Source organism: Physeter macrocephalus, chromosome 18, assembly GCF_002837175.3.
Source record: "Physeter macrocephalus isolate SW-GA chromosome 18, ASM283717v5, whole genome shotgun sequence".
In the NCBI taxonomy this organism is placed as follows: Eukaryota; Metazoa; Chordata; class Mammalia; order Artiodactyla; family Physeteridae; genus Physeter; species Physeter macrocephalus.
In genome coordinates, this window is record NC_041231.1 from 50,723,786 (window position 1) to 50,734,134 (window position 10,349).

The 10,349-nt window shown below is 38.1% G+C and overlaps 1 protein-coding gene across 1 annotated transcript in view; it reads left to right on the forward strand.

The window, feature by feature from the left end:
- The window catches only part of TCAIM (T cell activation inhibitor, mitochondrial), a 40,394-nt gene that overhangs the window by 18,568 nt on the left and 11,477 nt on the right, over nt 1–10,349 (forward strand). Inside the window, exons 6-8 of the mRNA XM_055079792.1 lie at nt 2,617–2,739; nt 5,167–5,264; nt 7,666–7,757. Coding sequence (XP_054935767.1) covers nt 2,617–2,739; nt 5,167–5,264; nt 7,666–7,757 — 313 coding nt within the window. The remainder of the gene's footprint in view (nt 1–2,616; nt 2,740–5,166; nt 5,265–7,665; nt 7,758–10,349) is intronic.

A 10,349-nucleotide genomic window follows, 5' to 3' on the forward strand; every position in this document is an offset into this window, starting at 1 on the left:
TCATTTTTATCTCAGTGTTTAGACACAAAACACAAAAATTGTTAAACTAGATCAGTTAAATTTTATACACTAAATGTAAGAATTCCAACAATCAGGATATGAATATATAATCGTAAGATTATATTTCATTCTACAGTTTAAGACATTTGGTCCCCAAACCCAACATAGTATGCCATTTGGTAATTCATTTGTCAAAAAATCATCCTTTCTATTACATAAAGTAAATTGATTAACACGTATGACTTAATAAATGAGAAAAAGTTGAAAAATTGTAATAGCTAATAATCGTGATATAAAGTAAGATATTATTTTCTTATTTCTCACACAGAAAACAGAAATAACATCACTACCAGTATTCTTAAAGGGAGAGTAGGAAGAATTATTAATGACTGCACACATTTAGTGAGTCAAAAAAATGTGGAATATAGGGAATTCCCTGGCGGTCCAGTGGTTAGGGCTCTGAACTTCCACTGCAGGGGGCACAGGTTCAATCCCTGTTCCAGAACTAAGATCCCTGCAAGCCCCTCCGCATGGCCAAAAAAAAAAGTGGAACGTCTTTAGTTAGAGGAAAAGGTCCCAATTCCTTAACCCAATGTGCAAGACCTTTTATAATCTCACACACACACACATACGTGCCCCTCCAGCCTCATCTCACACCCGCCTTCCTCTAGGCATCGTTGGGCACGTTGGTTCATCTGGGCACGTTGGTTCATCTTATACTTCCCTGTGCACTGGCGTGGTTGGCATGCCCTCCCCTTTCACTAATCTGCCTGGAAAAATCTGGTCCATCTCTCAGGTTCAGGTCACATATCACCTGCTCTGTAGAACCTTCCAGGCAGAATTAGTTAATTCTTCCTCTGTTCTCCTAGAAGCTCATATATTCTCTTCCAGTTGCTTCTCTCTCTATTCCTTACTAGATGTATCTTCCTTATATTCCCAACACAACACACTGTTAGGCTTTCAGGATAAATATTTGATGCATGCATAATGATTTGATTGGTTCTGAGAGTTTCAACTTGATTACTATTATTATTTTTGCGGCTGCGCCATGCAGCATGCAGGATGGTTGTTCCGCGACCAGGGATAGAACCCAGTGTCCCCTGCAGTGGAAGCGGGAGGCCTAACCACTGGACTGCCAGGGAATTCCCGGAACTTGATTATTTTTTAAATGTTTTAGATCACAACATCTCAAACCTTTAAAGTGACTAAATAATTAAGGAACCTTAAAAAGGTTTATTTGGCAAGCACTTTTGAGATGGACATATGAGCCCTTCTGCAGAGTTATCCTAACACCTGACCATCAGTCACTGACAGGTGTCCCACAGGGGGTGTCAGGTGGCCTGGGGATGGGGTGCTTTAGACCCTTTTTCCCCTAACCCCCTGGAGCTTTCTCTTGCACGGCTGTACCCAGGGCCCACTCCACCACTACCATCTTGGACCCAAAATGTTCCTCTGATCCCTGAGTCACCTTGCCATTCTGCCCTGCCTACTCCTGCAGCAGCCATTCAGCCTCCTAGGCACCACTCAGGCCTCTTGTTTGTCCAGACTCCCCTAGGGGACTAGAGACTGAGCGACAGCCAGCGTCCCTTGTGCCATGACCATTATAACACCGAGGAAGTGATAACCTCCCAAGGGGCTCTGCTGCTCGGTACGAAGCCACCCGGGCTGCCCTCAGCTCTTTTCTTGAAGGTTCTCCCCTTCTAATCCTTACGCCGACTTCGATGTTTATTTTCTCTTTTAAGACTTCATTGAGGTAAATGTTCTAAGAAATGCAGAATTAAAAGAACATCTTTCCGCTGAGCCAATGATGTAGTTGACGGGGGAAAAAAATAAAGGTGGAGAGAGGTGAGACTAGAGCTGGGTATTTGGTTGGGTGGAAAGGAACCGAGGGGCAAACAGACCCACCCGACAGGAACATGTGGACGGAGACACCGAGACTGGTAAGGTCTGACCAGTGAAAGCACTTGGACAGAGAGCTGAGGGGGTGAGCAGGGGGAGCTCCGGGTGCTAACAACCAAGACAAAAACAAAGGAAGAGACTGGATCTATCCAGTTAGAATCCACAAAGTTACCTTCACAAGTCCCTTCATCAGGAAATACTGCCTTTTAAATGTCACCAGTACCATTAGGTGCGTCTTCTGACTTGACTTTTTCACCATCTGGCTGCACTAGAACATCATCTGCTCATTTGCTCCAGTAGGAAAAAGGTCGCCTGTAGATGAGTGATGTAAGTGACGGTCTAGTATAGCCTGCCTAAAAGTGCAATAAACATAAGTGAGGTTTGAAGTATCTTTAATTCTTTAAAAATAATCCCATCTTTGGAAATCTAGCAACAGGCTTGGTGTAATTTAAATTGAATTTTTTTGATAGACAAAGGAAGTTGTCATAAGTAGAATATGATTTAACAGATGCTGGCAGTTCTCCAAGAAGCCTATTTTAGAAGTATTTACTCTAAATGAATAGACTTGGCAGCAGTACTTATAATTTGATAAATGTTTGATGGTAAACTCGGTTTAACACTGGGGCTGCTTTAAGTCAATGAACACGTCGTTCAATAGTAGAAATGTTTGCATTATAGTTAGTATTGCAAAGTGTATATCTGTTTTTTTCTTTCTAGATCCTGGTTAGATAACAATGGGAAAAGTGCTGTTAAAAAGCTGAAGAATAGTTTGCCACTTAGAAAAGAACTAGATCGTTTAAAAGATGAACTGTCCCATCAGTTGCAGCTCTCGGATATCAGGTAATGAAGAAGAGAAAACCTAATTTAGAGATGAAAATAAACATGTATTACCTTTTGGTAAAGGTTTCTAACACTTAAATATTTGCATCTTTAATTATTGTGTTCACTAAATATTCATTTATCTTTTTATGAAAGTAATCAAATGTTTATGTAAGAAAATCAATATGAATTTCTTGTTTAAAATAGTGAAGTAAAGTTTAGATACTGATATTTTTAGCATAATAGTTTTTTTAACATAATGGGCTTGTGAAAAATATACTTTTCCTATGCCCATAATATATAAAAAATAATTATTTCCCAATCATGTAGGACTGGTACTTAAGTTTAAAAAGAGGAAGGGAGATAAAAAATAAATGTTGTATTCTTTTATTCTATGTTACATAGCATGACTTTTCTTCTTTTTTTTCTTTTCTTTTTCTTTTTTTTAAATTGAGGTATAATTGACATATAACATTATATTAGTTCCAAGTGTTTTACATGATAATTCATTATTTGTATACATTGCAAAATGATCACAATAAGTCTAGTTAACATCTGTCACCATACATAGTTACAAAAAAATTTTTTTCTTGTGATGAGAACTTTTAAGATCTACTCTTTAAGCAACTTTCAAAATGCAATACAGTATTATTACCTGTAGTCACTATAACATGACTTTTTAAATGTTTTCATAAACTTAGAAATCACAGTTGTATAAAGATACATGCTGAATCTTTATCTATTATAAAAATAGATTTAACAGCTGTTACAACCCTAGGGAGGGGGTGGTGTGATTCAGTCATGGGACTCTGCATTACAAGAACCCTGAGATACTGTCATCTGGCCTGGAGCTTAAACTTCTATTACTCTTTGCTGTAGCCTGTTTTGTTGTTTTCAACCATCATTATCAGGACTTTTTACTTATATTGAACCAAATGACCATTTGGGTACCATAACAGCACCTTTTTCCTGGGCTTGCAGAATACAGATAGTACTTATATGTTCTGTTCTTGTGTATTCAAATCATAGTTGTCCGAGATAATTGAAATTTCAGAGGAAAGTGTTTACACTTGGACTGTGTGGGATGTTTGGGTTTGTGCTGATAGCTGCTGTCTTTTCATCACATCCAAGCTTTCATTAGAGGGGGCCCTTCCAATTCCATAATCTAGTAACATAGGCTTCACTAACTAAAAACAAAATAATAAGATCCTTCTTAAAGGTTTATAAAAAAGCAAATTAATATGCATGAAAATAACTTTTTCTAAATAAATTTTAAGAGATGTGAGAAGGCAGAATGGATCAGCAACCAGAGAGAGCCCACGAGCAGCAACGAAGACCCGACTCAGCCAAAAATAAATAAATTTTAAAAAGAGTAATAAAACATTATTTTACAATATAGTGGAGAAATTTCTCAGCTTTAATTCTTACTATGGTAAATATCAATAGCTATAACCCATATAAACCAAAGCTCTTCGAGGTTCTCAGTTTTTAGGAGTGCAAAGGGGTCCCGAGACCAAAATATTTGAGGACCGTGAACGTGAGTGTCTCGGCTTAGTGGGAAATTAACCAAGTCCCCAACAAAAGGACAGTCACAACAAAAGCATTGTGACTGATGACATTGTGTGTTAAAGGAATAATTTTGAAAGCTAATTTCACTTTATCAGAAATGACATTCATCAGAATTGGTGTTAGGATGAAGAAGGAGCCTAAGTTTTCTGAAAGCCTGTTGAGCGCCTTGCTCCTTTCACATGTTCATCCCCTAAGATTTACACTACCTGTGCTGTAAGAAGTGTCCCCACTGGGCAAGCATGAAGAGAAGCCTTAGGAAGACTAGAGGCAGTTTGTTGAAGGTCACAGAGCTAGTAAATCACAGAATTAGAATTCGAAGGTTGGTTTTCTGATACCACTTCATACTGGTGCTCTTTACACATACACAGAAGTGCCTCTGTGACATCATGTGAATATTAAGTTCCATTTTGTCACTGAGATGTAATAATGTTCATCTATAAAATGAGCAGATTACACGATGTCGTAAAAATCATTTTCTCTAGAATATGATAAAAAAAACTCTGATACACCAAACTGGAATTCCTAGTTGGAACTTAAATCTAAGACAACATCATCGTCATTGAACAATGTAAAGAAGAAAAAGATCTTTGTCAAAGTTTTCCCCATTTCATCCTCTTATTTTAAGAGAAACAACACAGTGTATTTGCTTGTTTTAAGTCTTTGGATAGCTGAATATAGTGCTAAGATTTTTACCCTCTGGTAAACGATTCATTTCCCACTTGGCTGCTTCTTGAAAAATGAGTTAGTTTGGAAACATGTTGTGTGTCTCCTTGAGAAAGCAACTCCTCGGCTTTCACGGGAGTCAAGCAGTGGGGGTGAGTGTGTGCCTCCCTCTTGGGGGACACGGGTGTTAATGGGCCGTGTGCTCTGTTGCACCAGGTGGCAGAGGAGCTGGGGCATCGCCCACCGCTGCAGCCAGCTGCACAGTTTAGGCCGCTTAGCCCAGCAGAACTTGGAAAGCCTTAAAAATGCAAAAGGTAAACAATTTCCATTCACTTCCGAAATCCATATCCCTTAACGGCTATACACATCTGTAAATTCTCGAGGAAAGCTAAGTGTTAAAAGTCTTTGTATTGATAGATGTGACTTTATATCAGCTGAATTTTAAAATCTGTTCCTTTGACTTAAACAGTGACATAAAATTAGGCTTTAAACTTCTACCGAATTTAATCCTGAGTTGATACATGAAATTTACATAATGATTTGCACAGTGCTGAAAGCATGAAGCCTCTCTGGACAGTGACCAAAGGTTTGTGTTTTACCATCAGGATGTACAATAATATTTACAGACCGGTCCGGGATGAGTGCAGTGGGCCATGTGATGCTGGGAACATCTTTATCTATTATAAAAATAGATTTAACAGCTGTTACAACCCTAGGGAGGGGGTGGTGTGATTCAGTCATGGGACTCTGCATTACAAGAACCCTGAGATATTGTCATCTGGCCTGGAGCTTAAACTTCTATTACTCTTTGCTGTAGCCTGTTTTGTTGTTTTCAGCCATCATTATCAGGATTTTTACTTATATTGAACCAAATGACCATTTGGGTACCATAACAGCACCTTTTTCCTGGGCTTGCAGAATACAGATAGTACTTATATGTTCTGTTCTGGTGTATTCAAATCATAGTTGTCCGAGATAATTGAAATTTCAGAGGAAAGTGTTTACACTTGGACTGTGTGGGATGTTTGGGTTTGTGCTGATAGCTGCTGTCTTTTCATCACATCCAAGCTTTCATTAGAGGGGGCCCTTCCAATTCCATAATCTAGTAACATAGGCTTCACTAACTAAAAACAAAATAATAAGATCCTTCTTAAAGGTTTATAAAAAAGCAAATTAATATGCATGAAAATAACTTTTTCTAAATAAATTTTAAGAGATGTGAGAAGGCAGAATGGATCAGGAAAATGAAAGGATTTCTTAAAGAGAAATAAACATTATTTTACAATACAGTGGAGAAATTTCTCAGCTTTAATTCTTACTATGGTAAATATCAGTAGCTATAACCCATATAAACAAAAGCTCTTCGAGGTTCTCAGTTTTTAGGAGTGCAAAGGGGGCCCGAGACCAAAATATTTGAGGACCGTGGACGTGAGTGTCTCGGCTTACTGGGAAATTAACCAAGTCTCCAACGAAAGGAAGTCTTGTGACTGATGACATTGTGTGTTAAAGGAATAATTTTGAAAGCCAATTTCACTTTATCAGAAATGACATTCATCAGAATTGGTGTTAGGATGAAGAAAGAGCCTAAGTTTTCTGAAAGCCTGTTGAGCGCCTTACTCCTTTCCCATGTTCATCCCCTAAGATTTACACTACCTGTGCTGTAAGAAGTGTCCCCACTGGGCAAGCATGAAGAGAAGCCTTAGGAAGACTAGAGGCAGTTTGTTGAAGGTCACAGAGCTAGTAAATCACAGAATTAGAATTCGAAGGTTGGTTTTCTGATACCACTTCATACTGGTGCTCTTTACACATACACAGAAGTGCCTCTGTGACATCATGTGAATATTAAGTTCCATTTTGTCACTGAGATGTAATAATGTTCATCTATAAAATGAGCAGATTACACGATGTCGTAAAAATCATTTTCTCTAGAATATGATAAAAAAAACTCTGATACACCAAACTGGAATTCCTAGTTGGAACTTAAATCTAAGACAACATCATCGTCATTGAACAATGTAAAGAAGAAAAAGATCTTTGTCAAAGTTTTCCCCATTTCATCCTCTTATTTTAAGAGAAACAACACAGTGTATTTGCTTGTTTTAAGTCTTTGGATAGCTGAATATAGTGCTAAGATTTTTACCCTCTGGTAAACGATTCATTTCCCACTTGGCTGCTTCTTGAAAAATGAGTTAGTTTGGAAACATGTTGTGTGTCTCCTTGAGAAAGCAACTCCTCGGCTTTCACGGGAGTCAAGCAGTGGGGGTGAGTGTGTGCCTCCCTCTTGGGGGACACGGGTGTTAATGGGCCGTGTGCTCTGTTGCACCAGGTGGCAGAGGAGCTGGGGCATCGCCCACCGCTGCAGCCAGCTGCACAGTTTAGGCCGCTTAGCCCAGCAGAACTTGGAAAGCCTTAAAAATGCAAAAGGTAAACAATTTCCATTCACTTCCGAAATCCATATCCCTTAACGGCTATACACATCTGTAAATTCTCGAGGAAAGCTAAGTGTTAAAAGTCTTTGTATTGATAGATGTGACTTTATATCAGCTGAATTTTAAAATCTGTTCCTTTGACTTAAACAGTGACATAAAATTAGGCTTTAAACTTCTACCGAATTTAATCCTGAGTTGATACATGAAATTTACATAATGATTTGCACAGTGCTGAAAGCATGAAGCCTCTCTGGACAGTGACCAAAGGTTTGTGTTTTACCATCAGGATGTACAATAATATTTACAGACCGGTCCGGGATGAGTGCAGTGGGCCATGTGATGCTGGGAACAATGGATGTCCATCATCACTGGACAAAAGTAAGAAAAAGCTTAAAAGCAAAAAAAATCTCTAATTTGTCATCGACATACTTTTGTTTCAAACTATGCTCATATGTCAGTAAACTAAAAAAAAAAAAAATTGAATCATCTGTTTGCAGATCAGAAGCTTAATATTTTGTAGTTTAAATTCTTAGAGGACTGATTTTTAAGTCTGTTTTTATTTGGAAATTTTATAGTCTTTTCTGAAGCATAGCCTAAAGGCCTTCATTCTGTTGTTTTGTTTGTTTTGTTTTTAGCAGATTTACTGACGTATAATTGACTTAAAATGAACTGTACATATTTAGTGGGTATAATTTGATGAGATGTGACATATGTAAATACCCGTGAAACCATTACCATAATCAGGATAGTGAACACATCCATCACACACAAAAGAATGCTCATGTCCCTTGTAAACCCTCTCTTCCATCTACCACCCCCTACCCAAGCAACCACTGGTCTGCTTTCTGTCACTATAGATTAGTTTATATTTCTAGTTTTATATAAGTGGAATCACAGAGTATGTTGGGGTTAGGATCTGATTTCTTTCATTCGGCATAATTTGAGATTCATCCATGCTATTCCGTGTATTTATTCCTTTTTATTTCCACGTAGTATTCTATCATATGGATATACCAGTTTGTTTATCCATTCACTTATTGATGGATGTTGGGTTATGTCAGCTTTTGGCTACTAGAAATAAAGCTGCTATGAACATTTATCTACAAAGTTTATATGGACATATATTTCCTTTTCTCTTGGGTAAATACCTAAAAGTGGAATGGCCAGATATGTTAGGGTATTTTTACTTTTTAAGAAACTGCCAGCACTCGCTATGGTCATCTTTTTAATTTTAGCCACTCTAAGAGGTGTGTGGTTCTATCTCATTTTGGGTTTAATTTGAATTTCTCTAATGATGAATGGTGGTGAGCATCTTTTCATGTGCTCTTTTGCCATCCATATATCTTCTTTGGTGAAATATCTGTTCAAATCAAATATTTGGTAGAAAATATTTGCAAACCACCTACCTGACAGAGTCTTTGTATCTAAATATAAAGGACTCTCAAAGCTCAACAGTAAAAAAATAATTAGAAAATGGGCAAAGAACATTGAACAGATATGTCACAGAAGAGGACATACAGATGACGCATAAGCACATGAAAAACCATAGGGAAATGTGATGAGATGTCACTGCACACCTGTCAGAATGGCTAAACTGAAAAATAATGACACCACCAAATGCTGGCGAGGATGCAGAAAAACTGGATCACTCATCCATTCCTGTTGAGAATGTAAAATGGCACAGGCACTCTGGCAAAGAGTCTGGCAGTTTCTTATAATAGTAAACACGTGTTTACCATGTGGTTTGGCAGCTGCCCTCTTGGGCATTTATACTAGAGAAATGAAAAATTATACTCACACCAAAACTGTACACAAGGGTTCGTGATAGCCAAAAACTAGGAAGAACCCTAATACCCTCCAGTGTTTGAATGGTGACACAAACCTTGGCACATCAATGCAACACAACACCACTCAGTGGTAAGAAGGAGTGAACTGCTGATACAGGCAACAGCTTGGGTGGCTCTCAAGGGCATTGTACAAAGTGAAAAAAGTCAATCTCACAAGAATACATGCTGTATGATTCCATTTATATAACATGCTTCAAATAATAAAATTATAGAAAGAACAGATTAGTGGTTGCAGGGGTCAGGGGGTGGGAGAGCAGAGGTGTCTGTGGCTATGGAAGTGCAGCAGAGGGGATCCTTGTGATGGAACTCTTCTATGTCTTGACTGTGGTCGTGTCACATGAATCTCTACATGTGATAAATCTGCATATGATTAAATACACACGAGTGCAAGTAAGACTGATGAAATCTAAACAAGGTTAGTGGGCTGTAGCCATGTCCGTTTCCTGGTTGTGATTGTATATAGTTTTGCAAGATGTCACCATTGGAGAAACTGGGTGAAAGACGTGTGAATCTACAGTTATCTCAAAATTAAAGGTGTTTAAAACGTAGCTACGATTTACACATGAATAACTCGTTGAGAGAAAAAGTGAAAAGTAGGTAGTAAAATTGGTTTTCAAAAAGTGTTAGAAGTATATTATAAATACTTTGTAGAATTTTTATACTGCTATTGCTTTTATTATAGCAGAGTTTTTGATGCCTTTCAACTCCTCTAATATAACTGCAACTTTCTGTATAAAATCTGAGTCCGTAATGTAGGACACAGGTCCTTCCCCGACCCAGCGCCACCTGCCTCTTCAGCCTCGCCTCCTTCCACTTAGGCCACGTGTGCCACCCTCCAGCCACACCAAACTCCTTGTTTTTGAACCTGCTTTGTCCCTATTGGTGCTTCCAGGTTTGCACATGCTTTTTTCTTCCCCTGAAACTTTACCACATGCAGCTAACCTTCTCTATTCCTTTTTTTTTAATTGAAATATAGTTGATTTACAATGTTGTATTAATTTCTGGTATACAGCAAAATAATTCAGTTATACATACATATACATATTCTTTTTCATATTCTTTTCCATTATGGTTTATTACAGGATATTGAATATAATTCCCTGTGCTATACAAGAGAACCTTG